Genomic DNA, 21,072 nt, shown 5'->3' on the forward strand with positions numbered 1-21,072 from the left:
TGTCAATTCCAACCAAACTTGCCACAAAGCATCCCTGGATAAAGGGGATTGAAGTTTGTTCAAATGAAGGGCGATTCCGTCTTTCAAGGGAAATAGTTAAAGATTAGTGAAAATTTTGTCCCTCGGGGGAAGGGTGTGGCTACAATAGATAATCGAAGTTTTCATAGAATATTTGAAAAAAAATCTTTCAAAATCTTCTTTTGAAGAACTACTGGATCAGAAGAGATGATACTTAAGTGAAAGCTTCATTACATAGCGTACGTTCAATTTAAGGTGATGGCACGAAAAAGATTCCTCACTGCTCAATGACCCTGAGTGCCAAGTATAAGTCTAAATTTGCAGCCCTCCACCGACAAGTGATCATCTCTCCACGTGAAAGAAAAATTCTCGAGAGTGACATTATAACAACAAACAAACAAAAACAAAATTAATTTTGTTCAAATCATGACCCTAGGGGTAGGATGGGGCCACAAAGGGTGATCAAAGTTTTACATAGGAATTATATACAGAAAATCTTTAAAAATCTTCTCAAAAACCAAAGACAGATGTAGCACCGGGGCAACCCCCACCCCGCCTAGTGGTTTGATTTTTTCAATTTTTCTTATTTTTTGGTTTGGCTTTGGTCAATTCTGTTCATTTAACTTTCATATATTCTCAATTTAGTCCACGGGTAAAATTTCATAATTAAGTAATTTACTTAACACATACAGTAACACATCTTTACATACAAATGACTTTTATTTTACTTGTCAAAAAAATTTCTGAACCGCACCCTATCCCCCTCCGTTCTAAAATTTCTGGATCCACCACTGAGGAACAGCAGTAGGTCCGTGATTAGTGATGTTTATATGAAAGCATCCTCAGGTATCTTCAAATCAAACCGGGCCTAGGGTGGGGCCACAATGGGCAAAGTTTACATAGGAATATATGGGAAAATTCTTTAAAAATCATCTTCTCAAAAACAGCAAAGCAAAGATTAGTCATATTTATATGGAGCATTGCCGTGCATGTTCATGCGACATGTCCGGATGACGACAATATGCGCAGTGAGTGTAGGTACACATTGCCGCCGGCGACAATATGAACAGGACGACAAAATGTACCATCACATTCACGCTGCATGAAATAGCATACGAGACACGTCAGTATGATTCACACACCAATTACATTCACAAAACTATCAAAAAACAACAAAAGAAATCTTTAAGCAACAATATTTACATTTGCTGTGTTTTTCTACTAAGCCAACTGTGAAATTGATTTGAAAGTAATTTTTGTGTATACTCACGCGTAGAAATATAGGCCCTACACGGTGAAACTCGCGCTAAAGTGACGTCACAATAAGGCTACAGAGACGTAAATAAAAATGTAACGATATAGGGCAGCGAATAATTCAAACATTGAGTATATTTTTGGTGCTTTTCAACATGTAAAATGTAAATATAAGGAATGTTTTTAAGTTTAGTGTGAATTATTGGTGTGTAAATCACACAGACTTGCAGGTAGGCATATTTTTCATGAAGCGCTAACGCGCTTCATGAAATATGATGCCTACGTGACAAGTCTGTGTGATTTACACACCAATAACTCACACAAAACTTAAAAACATTCCTTAAGTATCTGTGGGGCGACAATATGTACAGTGAGGGTGAGGCACATAATGTCGCCAGCGACAATATGTACATGTGTAACTTTTTAGCCGGCGACAATATGTACCGATGGACGACAATATGTGCAGTGAGGGTTGTGACGGTACATATTGTCGTTTTGTACATATTGTCGTCGGCGACAATATGTACCTACCCTCACTGCACATATTGTCGTCAATCGGTACATATTGTCGCCGGCTGAAAAATTACACATGTAAATATTGTCGCTGGCGACATTATGTACCTCACCCTCACTGTACATATTGTCGCCCCACAGATATTGTTGCTTAAAATTTTCTTTTGTTGTTTTTTAGTATTTTTGTGAATGTAATTGGTGTGTAAATCACATAGACGTGTCTCGTATGCCATTTCATGCAGCGTGATTGTGACGGTACATTTTGTCGTCCTGTTCATATTGTCGTCGGCGACAATGTGTACATACCCTCACTGTGCATATTGTCGTCAATCAGAACATGTCGCAAGACAATGCACAGCAATGCTCCATATAAATATGACTAATCATTGCTTTGCTATTTTTGATGAGATAATTTTTAAAGAATTTTCCCATGTATTCTTATGTAGAACTCTGATCGCCCATTGTGATCCAACCCTAGGCCCGGTTTGATTTGAAGATACTTGAATCTGTGCTACCTGAGGACGCTTCTCAGCACGGAGGGGAGTGCGGTTCAGAATATTTTTTGACAAGCCAAAAAAATGAAATTTGTATGTAAAGATGTGTTATTGTATATGTTGAGTAAATTATTTATTATGAAATCTTACCTGTGGACTAAATTGAGAGTATATACAAGTTAAACAAACAGAATTTGCCAAAGCAAAATATAAAAATAAATAAATGATTAAATAAAAAAAATCAAACCACCGGGGGGGGGGGGGGGGGGGGGGTAGCACCGGTGCTACATGTACATCTGTCCGGCTTTCGAGAAGATTTTTAAAGATTCTCTGTATATATTCCTATGAAACACTTTGATCACCCAGTGTGGCCCCACCCTACCCCTGGGGTCATGATTTGAAAAAAAAAAAAAATTGTTTTTGTTTCTTTGTTTTTTGTAATAATGTCCATCTCGAGAGAATTTTTCATTCGTATGTAGACGTCACCACTAGCCGGTGGAGGGCTGCAAATTAAGACCTATACTTGGCACTCAGGGTCATTGAGCAGTGAGGGATTTTTTTCGTGCCAGCCACGACATCAAAATTGAACATAAGCTATGTAATGAGGCTTTCACATAAGTATCATATCTTCTGACTTGAAAAACAAATGATTGAATTTGTTTTCAATATTCTATGAAAACCTTTGATCACCTTTTGTAGCCACACCCTTCCCCCAATGAACATAATCAGCATTAAACTGAATCTACACTTTATAGTGAAGCTTTCACATTAGTTTCAACTTTTCTGACTCAGTGATTTTTGAGAAGATTTTTAAAAGATGTCACTAAAGAACAAGGTTCACTTAGGGCCTTTTTTGGCCCTGTGAATTTCTGAAAAACTGAAACTGTTTAGTTTTAGTTGACAATGCATTAAATTTCATTTAGACATTTGGCGATTGCGAATCTACCAAAAATGACGTAATTTTCTGGCTAGTCGATGCATTATGACGTCATGAAATGCATCATTTTCCTCATTTCCTGAACAATTCTACAAAAACAGCCAATTTTTAAAGCTATTTTTCGATATTTAATATAGAGCGCAATCTCTGATCTAAAATATGCAATTATTTACTGATAGAACCTTTTCTGAGGATTACAAAACATGTTTTATTTTTTAGATCAGAGGGTGCGCTCATATTATTTTTCTTCTCTGAAAGTACTTAAATATACCTGTTTTCCTTAAAATTTAAGAACATTGCAATTCCATAAAGCTTGTTTTCCAAGACCTGGACTTTAAGGAGAAAAAATTTAATAGGAAATGAAAGCACTAAGTCTCTACTTTATCTTGATGTTTAAAATGGAACATAAGGTGTTAGTCAATAAATTGGTATATCTACAGGGCCATTTTATGCATAAAGTGAACCTAGCTCTTTTCAGTAGCTCTTATCTACTTCCCTTGAAAGAGGACAAATCCTTTCATTTGAAAAAACTTGAATATCATTTATCCACGGATGTTTTGTGGCAAGTTTGGTTGAAATTGACCCAGTGCATGTAGTTCTTGAGAAGAAGCTGAAATTGCGAAAAGTTAACAGGCAGAGGGACGGTCAGACAAAATGTGATCAGAAAAGCTCAATTGAATTTCCAGTTCAGGTGATCTAAAAATGTCAACCCCAACACCAATTACACGGGCACATGATTGTATATAAGAATAACGCAAAAAATAATTTCCAAATAATCATTACTACTGAACAAAAAAAATTAATACATATTGTATTCAATCTCCAAGTATATATTACAAGAAAAAGAATAGGCTGATTTATCAGATATCTGAAGAATTACGGTATCTTTAGCATATCATAGTGATGTACATCAATCCTGAACACAATTTTCTGACCAAAAAGTTTTCGCCCTACAGTATTGCGAGTAATGTTATCTGTCTCCCTCCGTGCTTGTGTGTGTTTGTCAATCTCTCTTTCCTTTCTCAAGTAAATATTCGTCAAAACAATATATCGACGACAATATAAGCCGACCTTGACTGTACATATTGTCGCCGACGACAATATGTGCTGGTGCTTGACTGTACATTTTGTCGTCCATTATGCAGGAGGAAATTAAGGCTCGTCTCGGTACATATTGTCGTCGGTGACAATATGTACCGATGGACGACAATATGTGCAGTGAGGGTAGGTACATATTGTCGCCGACGACAATATGTACAAAACGACAATATGTACCGTCACATACCCCCATAATTGTACTATGAGTTTCTTAAAAACAAATTATAGAAACATTGAATTCTTATTTCTTACGACTGGGCCAATTAAATACTGTCAGACACGATGACCCTTAACATGTGTCCCGATATCTCTTCATGCAAGTGACATAAGATTATTCGCATAGCAGATAACCTGCTCATCTTTACAACTGATAAATTAAATGGTTTTTTTTGTTTATCTTTATATAATATGGTGTCCGGATAGGGCCATTTGGAAAAGCTCAACAGAGCGTTCAGAAAAACACGCCGTCGCGCTAACACACAACACGCCCTCACGCTAACACAAGTTCGCACAACACGCCGTCGCGCTAACACACAACGCGCCGTCACGCTAACACAAGTTCGCACAACACGCCGTCGCGCTAACACACAACACGCTGTCACAAGTTCGCACAACACGCCGTCGCGCTAACACACAACACGCTAACACAAGTTCGTACAACACGCCGTCGTTGTGTTAGCGCGACGGCGTGTTTTTCTGAACGCACTGTTGAGCTTTTGCAAATGGCCCTGTCCGTACACCATAATATAACGTTACATTGGATGTAAAACGAAATGGAAAGAAAAGGTAGGGCTTCTTCAGATAAATTTGGACTTATTTATAAAATAAAAATGGATGAAGATGAAATACTTTTATTTAAGGATAAGGTATTTTTACTTTCAGCGAAAAAGAGATTAACACGATTTTGTAAACAGGAGGCGCTGTTTATTCTTCGTAGCCACTTAATCCATGCCTCTGATTTTGAGAAAATTCTGGTGGACGTTGAAGCCAATCTGGATCTGTTTGATCCGGAAGTAAGGCAGTTATACGAGATAGAGGATAAATTAACACTACTGAACCGGATTCAGTGGAAATTGAATAAGATGAAAGAAAATGTAGAAGAGGAAAAAGACCCGGATATCAGGTACAATTAACCTGTCGCAATGATTAGCCAAAAGTGATTATGAAATAACAGAAATATATTTAGATGTGGGATAATCAAGAAGTAAAAACAGATCTGAATCAATTATGGTAGAAAATTGGTCAAAAGTGAGGGTTAATATAATACTTTTCCCTGCCTACAACAAGGGTGGTTGTTGCAATGAGAGATCTAAAGGTGATAAAGAAAAAATTGCTCTTTTTGTCGTTAACTTCGCCCCTGGAAAAACTCTGGGAACATAATTCAACATCACATACCTTGTACAAAAAATGCTCTTTTCAAAATATGTTTAGTCCCTTTAGCCCTCACAATAGGGTTCTTTCCAATAGCCGGACTGGAGCAATATACAAATTCTAGCTTGTCAACGATAGCGTTTCTTTAACATTGGTTAATAGCTAGAGCATGTTTGATATCAAAATATCTTTGAAGTACTAGTAATTTTACTTGTTTGACACTACTCTTCCCTCCCCCAGCCCCCTCCCTGCGCATACAAACAAGTCTCAACGTACTCTACTCTCGTAAAAAGAATATGCATGTATCATTAAACAAAATGAAGTTTATTGACGTGACGAATATTTCAGGAATAAATTTTCATAACAGTTATTGAGGTATCTGCATAGCCAGTATTTATTTTTCGTATGTATTAAAAAGTATTAAACTACTTTTGTTCCTCTAAATGCAGAAGATACTTGGAAGATGCTATTGCTCTTGACATGAGGCGAAGCTTCATTTCAAAGAAAGCTTCTAATGCACCGGAAACAGGGCCTTGCACTTCCGGTTTTTGTCAGCCCGAGCCGCAAAAGTTGTCAGACACTTCTGAAGCTGACGAAGAAAAAAGCGATGAAAAGGAGAGTTCTTCTGGTTTCTTTTGGTCAAGGACAAATAAAGAAGAAAATCAAATAAGCCGGAAGAGAAAGAAAAAATCTAACAAGAAGAAAAGGAAAAAATCAAGCAAAGATACGATGCACACGAACGAGAAGCTCAAAAATAATTTTTGGAATTATCTGTACAAGACTGGGAAAAGGTTTATTGGAGCAGATTCCTCAAGCTCCGCCTCTGATAACAATTAAGAACTAAAGTAGAATCAAGCGTTCCAAAAAAAATCTGTATATATTTAAGTGTTTCTTCAGTCATAATGTGAAATTGGTTAAATCCTTTAGTGCACTGAACATCAGTGAGTCGAAAGTTTAAAAAAAAGGTTCTTTTTTAACAGAAAGTGGGTGTGTGTTTGAAGTTTCAGAGAGAGAGAGATTCCTGGCCATGGTCTTTTTATAAATTTGTACTATTAATCATGTTATTTGCACTATTCATCTCTTCACACATATATGTATACTTTGCAGCTGCTTCACCTGGGCTGAAAAAATGTCCAATGCGCAATCTCATGAAAATTTAACGTATACTATCATCATCATCATTACATCATCCATATTACTGTAACAGTGGAATGATGTACTCAATATACTGTCGCCAGCTACATGTTCAATTTTGCAGCCTAGCTGCGACAGTACGTACCGATGGACGACAGTATGTTCACATTGTCACCAGCGACGTACACGAAGACTATATGTGTGCCGTAACATTGCGCTGTGAGAAATAGCCTAGGAGACACGACTCTGTGATATTAACACCAATTGCATTGATTCATTCACAAAACAAAACATAAAAGAAAGAAAAAAGAAAGAAAAAAAACCCTTTAGGCAATCCTTACTGTGGTGCGGCAACATGTACAGTGAGGGTAGGTACATAAAATCGCCAGCGACAATACGTACATGTATAATTTTTCAGCCGGCGAGAATACACGTGTGTGTCAATGGACGACAATATGTGCGAGGAGGATAGTTGCTTATTAATCAGTGTTAATATGTACAAAACGACAATGTGTGCTGTCACTTCACCTTGTAGAGCAAAATAAATATTTTTGTTTGTAAAATGAGCAAGCGCTCATTCATGTACATTTTTTTAAAGAATCATGGGCATAGAGAGGATCTTAACCAAAATATATAAAACCTGGCAGGGCAAGTCAAATGTTAAAATACATGTACATTAAGAGTTTCAGATTTTATTTCGTCTTGAGAAAATAAAACTAATCTAGGCATCTTAACAATGAAACTCACATTTCTTTTCAAGTTTACAGTCCTGTTAAACTAGGAAATCTCAGGAAGTATCCATAGAGACACCACATCTGCACAAGACCATACGGACAGAATATCTCCTAGTTTGGCTTACCCTTGAGAAAAGCCATAGGAAATGCTAACTAAGGTATATTAATAGGCTAAAATTCACTCCCCCTACCTCTAACCTTGTTGTGGGGGTATACCTATCTGAGCTTCCACATATCTGAACATGCAAAGATAAAACTTTTATGTAAATGATCAAGTCAGACTGTCAGTTAATTCATAGTTTATTAAGTATGTCTGTATCTAAGACCATGTAATTATAACTGTTAAATGTTATCCCTCTGTGACTGCGAGTACTGTGTTAAAGGTAGAGAACTCATGTCATAAACTGCATATAAAAAGGGTCTATCATGAAGACAAGAGTAGCAGCCCTTTGGTAATAGATCTCTAACTTGACACAAGAGGTCCTGCATGTCATCATAGTCTTGTTGTCGTGGCAACTGTCTGGCCATTCTTACTGCCTCTGACTGTAAAAAAAAGTTAAATTGAGTTTTAAAACAATAAACTGCATTAAATAAATTTCCTTCTGATTACAACCTTTAATAAGTGTTTGCAATCAAGAAACATGTCCACTCTTTAATCTTACAACTGAAGAGGTACATGTATACTCTCATTTAATTCAAAATGTTCTCAAAAATTTCAAAATTATAAAGATGTTGTAGTTTAGGTACTAGTATTTCTTTTTCCATTAATGAAAATTGGAACACTCATTGTTAAGTTACCTTTATTCTCAAGTGTACATTAAACCACAGGGGTTGGTGTGTGTTTGTTAGATATTACTTTCTAATACCTTGTGATATTATACAATTACGGACTTCAGTGCAGGTCTATATTTGGGTTATAAGGACCAATGTTAAGTGATCTTGACCTAAGTCAGAGAAAGTAAAAGTGACCCAGCTTGTGAGGTCAATATAATTTTCTGTGTATGAGGTCAATATTACTTGACATGGGTCCTTTATTCCCATATACTGACCGTTCGCTGAAGTCCATAATAGTTATATAATCACTCTAAGTGAATAATCTGACACAGTCCTAGCTGTACATGCTACAGACTTGATTGGCTGTCATTTCATCATATGCTTATAGCCAAGTTATAGGGAACATGCTTATAACAAATTGACGCTTATAGTGAAGTGATTTTCATTCTTGGTGACTTTAAAATATACAGAATGTATTGTTAACTTAACAGATATATAAAAATTATGCTTATTACAAAGCAAAATCATCTGTCCCTGGTACTTCAACATAGGCGTGTTTAACTGTAATGGTAAAACATTTCTAATATTATGACATCACGTTGTGCTACATATTTTTGGCGCAGTATTTAAAAAGTAAGTAGTGCGATATATGGATGTGCTTTTTTGTGTCTTGTGATGTCTTTCAGCCAATGAAAATAATGAAAAAAAATCTTCCTATATAATATTACTTTAAATCAACGCAGTTCAAAAATCATGAGTTGTAATACCTTCAGATAATTGATGACCTTGAGGGGTCTTGACCTCGGGATGGAATCTGCCCCTGTGGTGTGTATCAGTTCTAGTATCTCCTTCAGGTCCTCTACTCCGTATGTAGGAATACACGAAGACAAGGAAGATAACTCAGCCTGCACATCACCACTGGAATCTACAAAATCAACAATGCTAAATATTTACCCAAATATGAATCTTTCCTTGTTCAAGACTCACTCCTTTCAAGATTTCACAGAAATCCATTCATAGCTTTTTAAAAAAAATCACATACAAACATGAATGAAATTATGTAACCTTCTTCAAATTTTAATGGATTTCATAAATGAAAGGTACGAGGGCCGTTCAAAAATTACGCTGACTTGTTGCACAGAAAATATATTTGACGAAATAATCAAGCAAAAAGTCACAAATAATATAAGAGAATCTTATTATATATGGTCATCAAAATTTCATATAAAAATATTGTAAATCAGTATCAATTTCGGGTTATTTAACAGGACATATGAAGTCACTGCGCAGTAAAACCTTCAACGCCACGGGCATTTAAAAAAATGGGAGCTTTCATTTTCTCAATATTCTCCCCTAGTATTTGATACCGTTAGTTTGGGTTACCTCAACCACTCAAAATAAACATCCATATACCATTTCTGATCTAGCTTAAAAACTGTAAAACTAGTGTTGTGTGTTCTAGTTTGTGTTAAACCCCAAAACTGCAGATATTTCTGAAGTAAAGTTTGATATCAGTCGATCTCAATCACATTCTTAACAGTCCAGATCAGTGTTTTGTCGATGAACTTCTTCCATCCCTCCCAGACTGTCTTTTGATTAAGATCTAACAGTCTAAAATTCTTTTCTATATTTTGTAGAGATGTGTCGGAAATTCCGCTGGTTTACTATATGTTTCATCAAGTTTATTTTGGGTCTCCGCTGGCGTTTTCCCAGCATGATTCATGATTTGATAAAAGTGCGCTGCTCCGTCAAATTACGAGATGTCATTTTTGAAATTGATTTCGTAGGGGTCACATTGGAGAAAAATTGCAATATTTCTGTTAGTACTTCAAATATTATGTCAGAAATCTAAATACTTAATAATACAACAATAAAAAGAAATTTTAGAGAAGATTGTTGAATAATATCGTGAATATGGAAAATAAATGAATAAAATATTGGATACCGCATTTTTGTATTTCAACATTTTTGTCGTGCTCCGTACATCACCATCAGCAGTATCAAAACAGCAATAATTCTAAGAGATATTAAATAAAATCAAAATATTTAACCAAGGATTTATTGGAATCTTTAAGAAATATATTTCTGTGAAATTTCAATTCTATACGACGTCTATAAGAGTAAATAATAGCAGAGTCCCCGTAATTTTTGAACGGCCCTCGTTCAAAGAAGTTTCTTTTTTCTCTTTCTTATGCATGAATCATAAACCCTTTATTTTTAACAGATTTAAACTATTTAATTAATTTAACCAAGTTTTATGAATGTTTATACAGTTTCATGTTAATCATAATTGATAAATAATTTTTCACATACCAAAAAAAAGTTTGATGTGAATTCCATTACTAGTGAACCTGCTATCTCTGAGGATAGGGTACATCTCTGATGTTCTGTACTGGAGAGCTAACTCCCTAAAGGTCTCCCAGTGACTACCCAACATACTGGAAATAGAAATACTGATTAGAGATAAAACAGATTTATGAAAGTTTTTACAAGTAAATGGCATCGCATAACAGCTTATATATATATATATATATATATATATATATATATATATATATATATATATATATATATATATATATATATATATATATATATTATATTATATTACTAAAAAATACTTTGAAGAATATAAACAGTGTTTTTTCCCAAGAACTGGCTATCAGCTATATTAACCACTTCCATTGTCACATGATAAAAATGCCGCTTATAAATAAAAAATTTAAGAAATAATTATTGTAATGTCCACAGAATGTTAAAATTGATCTCAAACCCTTTACTTTAAAACAAGAGGCCCAGTGGCCACATCACTAACCTGAGCACTATGACGAGGAAAAAGTAGAAATCAGTTGGTTGAAAAGTTTTAATACAAAGTGGTTCGGGGGGGGGGGGGGGGGGGGTTGATTTGAACTAACTTGAATCTATACTTCATAGGGGTGCTTTTGAATTAATATGACAAATAATGGCTTTGCTGTTCTTAAGAAGAAAATTTTTATATGAATATCCTATGTATAACTATGATCCCCTGTTATGGCCCCTCTATTCTCCTGAATCGTCATGATTTGAAAAAAAAAAAATTAATCTACATTACCTGAGGATGCTTCCATTTAAAAATGACCAATCATGGGTTTGCTGTTCTTGAGAAGAAGATTTTTAAAGATTTTTTCAATGTATTCCTATGTAAAACTTTGATCACCCACTGGGGCCCCACCCTACCCCAGGGTCATGATTTGAACAAACTTGAATCTACACTACCTGAGGATGCTTCCATATAAATATGACCAATCATGGCTTTGCTTTTCTTGAAAAGAGTTTTAAAGATTTTTCCTAAATATTCCTATGTAAAACTTTTGATCACCCATTGGGGCCCCACCCTACCCCAAGGGGTCATGATTTGAACAAACTTGAATCTATACTCCTGAGGATGCTTCCATTTAAATATGACTAATCATGGCTTTGCTGTTCTTGAGAAGAAGATTTTTAAAGATTTTTCCTATGTATTTCTATGTAAAACTTTTGATCGCACATTGTGGCCCCACCCTACCCCTGGGGGTCATGATTTGAACAAACTTGAATTTACACTACCTGAGGATGCTTCCATATAAGTTTCATATTTTCAAGCACAGTGGTTCTTGAGAAGAAGATTTTTAAATGATGCCATTAATTTTTCACGAATTCATAATTATCTCCCCTTGAAAAAAGGCCTGGCACTTCACTTGAACAAACTTGAATCCCCTTTACCCAAGGATACTTTGTGGCAAGTTTGGTTGAAACTTGCCCAATGGTTCTTGAGAAGAAGATGAAAATGTGAAAAGTTTACAACAACGACGACAACAGACAACGGACAAATTTCGATTAGAAAAGCTCACTTGAGCCTTCGGCTCAATTGAGCTAATAAGGGGGAAAACACTGTATAAATACAACATACAGTTGAACTTCGGTATCTCAAACATGGACATCTCGAATACCATGGATAAGTCGAAGTGATTTGGAAGTCCCAAGCACTTAATATTTTAAGTATTTTACCCCCAATATCTCAAACCCTCGGATATCTTGAAGTTTATTCTCTGTCCCATTGACTTCGAGATAACAAGGTTTGACTGTATCTGTACTTTTTTAATTTCACACTGTGATGTGTTTGCATTTGAAGTTTTAAAGAAATAGGGACATTACTTGAATTTAGACCTTGAACCTACATGTACATGTACCATGGGAACATGTGATTTTACAGTATAAAGAAAAAAAATCTCTCAGAGAAAGAGATTTGAATTTCAAACACCAAATTTTTTTTTTCCTGTAAAAAACAATTCTTTTTAAATTTTCTCAGGCCTCTTCCATTCAAACTTTCATTCTGAGAAACAACAATGCAGAATCAGAGAAAATACAGATTTTTTCATTAATTTCCATGGGAATCACCATTTTCCTGAAGTGATTGTTTAATAATACATGTACTAACTCTTATTCCCAAAGGATAATTAACTCTTGCATGACTTTATTTGAATAATATTTTGGTTTTATTTTACCATTTAGTATTATTCTGTAATAAATATCATAGGTTATATACATGAATTAATTTGTATATACACATGTATTTGTATGTAATTTGAAAATATAAAAAAAATTAATGAACAACATGCATGTAGACATGCACACAGGAAAATTTCATTAAAAAGTTTACTTTCAAACTTACTTCTACCACATCAGAACTGGAGGTGCAACCAACATGTTTTGTATGACATTACACTATGAACTGTGGGTCAATACCTACATGAACATGTATATTAGTATTGTTTGATATATGCTCTCTTTTTGGCTGGGATCTAGCTGTCTTTGACTGCAGTAGTCCTAGCCCTAGCTGCTCACTACTTTTGATAACTTACTCTGGAGTGATTTTGATTGGTCGTTCCAGTGGCTCTGTTGGTAAAACATGGTCTCTCATTAGTCGATGGTATAATACTGTCTCATGCACACGATGTGGATTTAAGATGTGGATTTTGTAGTCATGGTAACAGGTCCAAATACCACATGACTTCAGAGGACCAATCAGTTCCCAGCATTGTGTTTCTGTCATTTGACTGATAAAAAAGACAATATGGTAATCATTCCTTTGAGTTGCATCACTGTCATTATAGTTTAATACATCTATATATTTAAGGAATTGGCTCAAGACCTAATTTTTTTTATGGACATTCAAAGAAATTATCATTTCCAAAAGAAAAAAATAACAACTTATTAGATAAATTCAAAATATATGTTCAGAAATAAAACCCTGTATTTTCCTAGAACATTTTTCACATATCTCAAACTGTTGATTTATGAAATGGTGTTTTAATCAGAAAACATAAAATTATCGTATGTTCCTGGTCTGTACACAGGTGGCTTCTATCTTGAAGGCAGACAGACAGAAATACAGAGAACAAAAGGGTAGAAACAGATTTATGGTGCCATGACAAACTCGAACTGCATGTACTTATCTTAGATTATCATTTTAGCTAAAAAGTAATAAAATATTGTATGAAATAACCTTGCTGGTGGACATGATGAGAATGTCTCTCTTAGCTTCCTGAGACTGAAAGGTATTGCCTTCTCCTTCCTCGGAATAAAACTTTCTGGGGAGGTGCCATGTTTACGAGCAGTCCTCAATAACTGTTCCTTTATTGAGGGAGTTCTGTGAAGTTTGCTGTTCTGAACTTTGTTCTTTAAGCTCTGGTTTAACAATGGTTTTGTCCCACTGAAATTATAATGTGATCTAAATCTGAGTCCATGATTCAAGCACATTTTTATTTGCAAATGATATGGGAATATACTATGTACTTGTTTTTACTGGCAAAATCAACTTCAGATTCATAATTCAAGGAAAGGCTATAAATGACTAATGTTTAAGATTTGATATTATAAGTACAACAAACTTTTCAAAAGACTTTCACAATGTTGATCTCATTGATTCTTAAATAACCAACCTTGCTATTGACTGATAACAAAACTTCTGTGTGTACAGCATGGATAAATAAAGTGAAAATAAACTGTAAGGGAACCCTTAAATTTAATACACAGATCAGTAAAATTTAGACTGAACAATATTCCATCCTGGTAAAGAGCTCACCCCTTCTCTGCAGTCTGTGCCCCAGCTCTGAGCTCGTACGTGGTTCTCTCTGACACTGACAAATTGTCCCAGGCTTCTCGGATCAATTCTGATATCCTGCTACCGGAGCAGTTTGGATTAGCTGTGATAACTGGAACAAAAAATGGATCTGTACTTTATGCAAACCCAAGAATGTTCTGTATTGCTCTTTATAAATATACTGCCATCTATCTTGACTATATAGTACATGTATATAAATAAATGTTGGGAAATTACATACCTTTTGAAGTCATCTTTTTGGCAAAAAGTTTAAATGCATTTTCTTTCTGAGGAGTTGAAAATGTACCACTGTCATCAGCATTAACCTGGAAAAGAAAATCAAAATAATTTTTATTGACATTTTATGTTTATTAAAGAAAAAAAAATCTTCAGATCTTTTTTTTATCATTTTAATACAAGTCGAAAGTTTGAAAAAGATAATATACTGTGATGTGAAAATGAGTATAAATGTATAACAGTTTCCGCTGTAGTATTTATAGTCATTATTATTTGATTTTGTAAGTATCCATAGAGAAGCAAATGTAAGTACAACAATTCACACTCAGTAAGATTTTATCTGTTACGTGTACCTCTAAGGATCTCCTCTTCATTGGGGGTGAATGTCCACTGTCAGGGGAAAGGGGGCGTTTCCCACAATTTAGAATCTTCACTGGCTTTAAAAGAAAAATATGTGTCTGCATGTAATTATCTCTATATCTACATACAATCTTAAGGGAGGATTGTTCCTGCAAAGGGAAATAACTCTTTCATCTTTAACCTCAATTTGTCTCAAACATTGCCTCATATACTGTAGTATACTTTATTTACTTCAATTACATTTTATCTGTAACTTCTGTTAGAAAATTACAGAAAAAATCCTACTTTATATAGTGTAGCCGTTCTCTCTTAACTTTTATCCTTACACATGTACAACAAAAGGTTACTGTAGACATACTTTTTTCCACGTGGGATTAATTTACTCTATATGTATGCATGCACAAATTTTCTGCTGAAATTAAAGTGCATGCATTTAAGACATACATGTACAAAGGCAATCCAAGAATCTGTGTAATTTTCTTTCTGCGGATTGAACAGAAATTGTGATTCCCATGAAATATGACCCCATGGAAACAGGTACATTTATAGTGTATATCAAATTTATCTTTAAAAAATGTTTCTTTGAACATAGTATCACCAATAAGGATTTAGAGATCAAATATTTTAAAATCCTCTGAAAAAAACATTGAAGACCTTGAAGTGGTGGCAAAGACTTTACCTCAATGACCTCTCCACTTGAACCTTTTAACCCTTGACCTTTGCTCCATTGCTCTCCACTAGGTGCAGTAGGCTCTTTACTATAATTTTCCATAACAGCCACATCTGGTGCACTTTCTGTCTGTTCTTTTCCTGAGTTGCATGTTTCTGGCCAAGATGACAAAAGTTCTGATAAAGAATCATCTGTAAATTCATTGTTTTGTGAAATGACATTTGACCTCTCTTTGGGGTCATCTGGGGTCACAACATCAAATGATATAACAGGCATATCTAAGCCATCTGTAACAAGTGCAGTCTTTTCATCATATCTATCACTCAAAGTTTCTATTGTGCCATTTTCTCCAACAGGATGGGGTTGTTGAGCTGAACTCCTTATGTTTAATCCTTGAGTGCTGAACATGTTTGGATTTTCAGATCTACTGGACTGACCTGGTTCACTTTCAGGAGCCACATTAGCAACCTTTTCAAGATGACCTTCATTATTTTTTTCTCCTTCCGCTAAGGTAACTTTAATAACAGGAAGGGACTCGTCAAGTAAACTCATGTCATCCATGGTTATGACCTTGACCTGGTGGTTTGTGGTTTCCATGGGAGTACTTCTGACCTCTTTATAAGAACCTTGACTTTTAGTGATTGTAACAGCAGGTGCCTCATCTTCTCCATTTTCCATTTGCAGATTAACATTTAATGTCACATTATTTTCTTTGTTGCAGTGCTTCATTGGATCATATGTGTTTTTTAAATAATCTTCCAACAGTTCTAAAATGGCCTCCTAAAAATGATAAAAAAACTTTTCATCTACAGGTAAGATTATAAAAGGAAGGTTTACAGATTACCTTTCATCTAACAGTGCATATGATTATAAGTCACATCACAGATTCATATATGTACAAGTTTCAACTGAATGCAAGCAGAAATATGAAACACTTTACATGTCTTAAATCTATCAAAAACATCAAACTTCAAAAGCCAATTCATTGCTTCATTATATTCTCAATAATGATCTCATATCTTGATAACTTTGATCAAATACTGGACAAATGACTACCTGTCCTAGATTGATAACTACAGTTAAACTTCGTTATCTCGAAGTTGACGGGACCGTTGATGAACTTCGAGATATCCGGGGGTTCGACATATCGAGGGGTATAATTTTAATGAACTTCAGATAAACTTATTGTAGTGAACATGCACTTAATAAAATTCCTTCTTGTTTGAAATTCTGTATAGGATTTCTTTAATATACATGTACAGGTATTTAGCATTTAAAAGATTTTACATCCTCTTTATAATTCGCAAAATAAAAACTATGTATAGTATGCACATAAGTATAATCCTTCTACCAACACGGCAAGTCTACTCAACCGCTAGCATCGTTTCCCATGTATACATAACCGGTTATCGTCTATGCATTGTGAATTTAAAACCGGTCGCTGTCAGAATAACGGAAACGAAATATACAATTTTTTTTATTGGAAAAACATGTTCATACATGTATAATCAGTTAAAAGAAAATATTTTACCGTAATAAAATCAAATGCAAAAGAAGAAATACGCACTTTTGTCTAACTTCAGAACAACACTGAATCACAGGGCACTATAGCACAAGTTTTCACTGCGACACACGCTCGCACGATGGCGAGTACTGACGATTGTAAATTCTGCACGCCCATATACGAAAAATAAATTCTAATTGCATTAAATTACAGAATTTTGTTTCACTTTAATGTTTATAATTTTCACTTTCATATGCATAAACTATGCAAGCGCGCATATTACACATAGCATTCAAGATAAAGTACCACGGCCACAAAACAATTAACGTGTCATCCACGCGTATGCATAAGACTAATACACACAACCTTTAGCTTGCATAATTAAAATCAAGGTAAGCCATACATACACCTCATATAATTATCGCGCTATTATCTGTTGATCACAGGAACACAGGTAACCCGTGCGTGACAGACAGGTGGCTGTTATCAATAGAGCGGTCAGTTTACCTAACGGATTTGATCATTAGAGCGGAAAATTATCCTGACTTCGAGATAACGCATGTGATTTGAATGAATGGGTACACAATTTTACTTCGAGATAACCAGGGTATTCGACATTACCGTGTTCGACATAGAGGGGTTTATTTTAATCATTTATAAAGCAAATTTCGTCGGGACTGCGGTCTTACTTCGACATATCGGGGGTATTCGAGATATCCGTGTTCGAGATTTCGAAGTTTAGCTGTAGCTAGCTTTGATCCAATACTGGACAAATGACTACCTGTCCTAGATTGATAACTAGCTAGCTTTGATCCAATACTGGACAAATGACTACCTGTCCTAGATTGATAACTAGCTAGCTTTGATCAAATACTGGACAAATTACTACCTGTCCTAGATAATTAAGCATGAAACAAACTTTGAATTTTCTGAAACCAACCAAAAGTCTCCCCCCTTCTTTTTAGGCATAATCACTAATGTCCTACTTGTTTATGCAGGAACACTCTAGTTTTGTTTGGTTCAACATTGACATCTAGATCTGAGGGTGGGATCACAATAGAAATGATGAACACGGGGTATCTGCCCTTCTCCAAGCCCAAGTAATTCCTGATCATCTAAAAAAAGGTTCACTCATAATATACATGACTCTTCATAGTAAAAACTTTTATCAGTTCAATGGCACAGGTGATGTTTTGATCATTAAAGGGCGGTGTACAGAAATAATACATCTCTTAACACATTAGTGTTTAGCAGATTTTGATCAGATATGTTTTCTATTTCTTATAGTGTAACAATTAACTCTCTTAAGAAACAATTTCCTCCTTTGACTATTTTTGTATTTCACCTTTTCGATTTCTTTATGATGGACAGGTCTATGGTTGATAAACACAAAGCTTCGGTCATTAACACTGCGTGATACTGATGTCCACTCACATCCCACAGAAGGTAAATACATCTCTATTTCTACCTATAAAGATTACAAGTTATTATATCATATTACAGTATTTTCCTACGAGAAAGGAAATAAAGATTCAATGTCATAGAAATCTATGTCTTTGAGTGACATGGGGGTTATTTATCTTAAGTGTTGTTTACAAAATCAGATCATATACATGTAGATGAAATATGATAGAATATTTTGATCCCACTCTTTATCAGTGTACAATTTTAAGCACTGTACTTGTACCTATTACAAGCCCATCTCAATCATAACAAAAAAAAAGTGTTTTTTTTTATCATTTCATTTTATATGACTACCTACTGAATGAAAATTCCACCCGACACCTTCATATACCTTTGGAAATTCCAATACAAGCTCCCTCTTCTGAAGATTACTTCCAATAACATTTCCAAGAGTTTCAAAAATGGCTGTCTTAAGATCAGACACAGGATTTTTCTGCCAGACAACATCTTTATTATGTCGTAGACTGATCCGTACTGAAGGGAATATGATCCCATAGGACAGTAGTAGGTCCTCAATGCGTTTTAACTCATCTTTCTTTTTCTTGTTTGTGTTGTAAAACTGTCTCCTCACAGGTAAATTCTTAAACAAGTTAAGGGCAGTGATAGTAGTACCTGTAAAAAATATCTTAATAATATTAATTTATTGGTACCTTGATTTTTCATTTTTTTCATAATATGTAGTGCAAGATGCCTTATTGGAGATGACTTTGAAGAGGACGGCATGGATCACAGTTATTATCGAGAAGCAAAATGAAGTGAAATAAATTTGATCATTACTGTCGAATCGAGAAAGGAAAGTTTGGTGAAAAAAGGTAACTTCACAATAAACTTCACAATAGATTTTCACATACTAGTTAATGTACAAATATAGTATTCCAAATATTAAAAAAAAATGAATTAGGTGTCAAGTATATGCACACACCTTTTCCAAGATGGGTGGGTCTAGATGAAGTTATCTGCCCTTGGTAATTATAACAGTAGGTGGTGCTGATCTCCTCATCCTTTGTCCTAGTGGTGATTGACAGGTTAGATATGCTACACAGAGACCCAAGGGCCTCACCTCTAAAGCCGTAGGTCACAAGATCCTCCAGGTCAGAAAAGCTGGTGATTTTGGAGGTGTGGTATTTCTTGGCTACTAATGGGACATCTGCTGTAGGTATACCAGATCCATTGTCTCTCAGCTCGATTTTGTCCAAACCATAGTTTTCCTAAAGTTAATTATTCAAGGTGATGTTTAACATGAGATGATCCTGCTTACTTCTTTGAGTTAATTTTTCATTAAGATATATCTTATCCTTTTTTTGTACAGCAACGCAGGCACTCGAAGTTAACGTAAATACTGAGTATGTGCATGTATAAAAAAAGGAAGGCTCCCTTTTTATACATGCACATATTACTCAATATGTACATTAACTTCCAGTGCCCGTGTATAGCAAGGAAACTAAAGCTGTTGCATTGTTCATCAATCAAATATCATATATCATTGATAAATCACAACTAATTCAATCTCTTGGTGGTATATATGGCTTATTTGACCCTTTTTTGTTACAGGGTTCTGTACCCTTTCAAATGGGATTGAAAAAGTTGCGAAATTTAGAAATATTAATGTGTTAATTGTATTTAATATATTATGTTTTACTGCATCATTGCAAACCATTTGAAACATTATTTTTTCCCTATTGACCTTTTGGCTGACCCTGCAAAGGGAAATAACTTTTGCAAAGTTTTTATAGTGCTTGTGAATTTTTGTCTATTTTTAATAATAAAAAAAATACTTATGAGGAACTGTATTGAAATGGCGCTATCAAATTATTTTGAATATTTTAATAAAGCTATATAGATAATTCAAGCTATATACAGGGGCTTGCGCCCGGCGTGTAATAATTATTTATTTAAAAAAAATCATAGGCCTATAAGGTAATACTAAAACAGTGTTGTTTTAGTATTATCGTATATGATTTTTTTAAATAAATAATTATTACACGCCGGGAGCAAGCCCCTGTGAGCTATATAGCTATATCATGAGATTGTGGTAGATCTGGTACAGTGTTGACATTTTATTCGATTCATTAAAACGTTATACTTACCAAACGCAGCTCCAAAGACGTGGCGCCTGCATCCAGTGAATTCTCTATGAGCTCCTTCACGACGCTGAATACTGATGTTATGACTTGTGAGCTTCCAAGAAGACGAATCGTCTCTCTGGGAAGCTCATGCAGCGATCGACTCATATCAGTCATAACGAAAGTAGGAAACGCGCGTTTCCAAATCGAAAGTAAAACAACCCGATCCTTCAAAATTCAATCGATGTTTACATTTTGCATGTTATGTTTTTTTTTTTAATTATTTTTTGGTACATTTTTGGAGATTAAAACATAAGGCTGTGCTC

At 34.9% G+C, this 21,072-nt stretch overlaps 1 protein-coding gene across 1 annotated transcript; it reads right to left on the bottom strand.

Moving 5' to 3' along the window:
- Window positions 1-7,835: 7,835 nt before the first annotated feature.
- LOC133188493 (PMS1 protein homolog 1-like) lies at window positions 7,836-20,985 on the bottom strand. The gene is made up of 14 exons (XM_061323942.1): window positions 20,771-20,985; window positions 19,606-19,891; window positions 19,015-19,295; window positions 18,565-18,687; window positions 18,206-18,334; window positions 15,725-16,495; window positions 15,039-15,122; window positions 14,690-14,774; window positions 14,431-14,560; window positions 13,852-14,058; window positions 13,208-13,402; window positions 10,641-10,765; window positions 9,095-9,252; window positions 7,836-8,096 (listed from the first exon to the last, which is right to left on the bottom strand). The coding sequence occupies exons 1-14, from the start codon at window positions 20,921-20,923 to the stop codon at window positions 7,896-7,898; spliced, it is 2,928 nt and encodes a 975-aa protein (XP_061179926.1). The 5' UTR covers window positions 20,924-20,985; the 3' UTR covers window positions 7,836-7,895.
- Window positions 20,986-21,072: the final 87 nt, after the last annotated feature.

The sequence above is a fragment of the Saccostrea echinata genome, unplaced genomic scaffold (assembly GCF_033153115.1).
Source record: "Saccostrea echinata isolate AGI-Se365-2 ecotype Australia unplaced genomic scaffold, CSIRO_AGI_Sech_v1 ptg000016l, whole genome shotgun sequence".
Classification (NCBI taxonomy): Eukaryota; Metazoa; Mollusca; class Bivalvia; order Ostreida; family Ostreidae; genus Saccostrea; species Saccostrea echinata.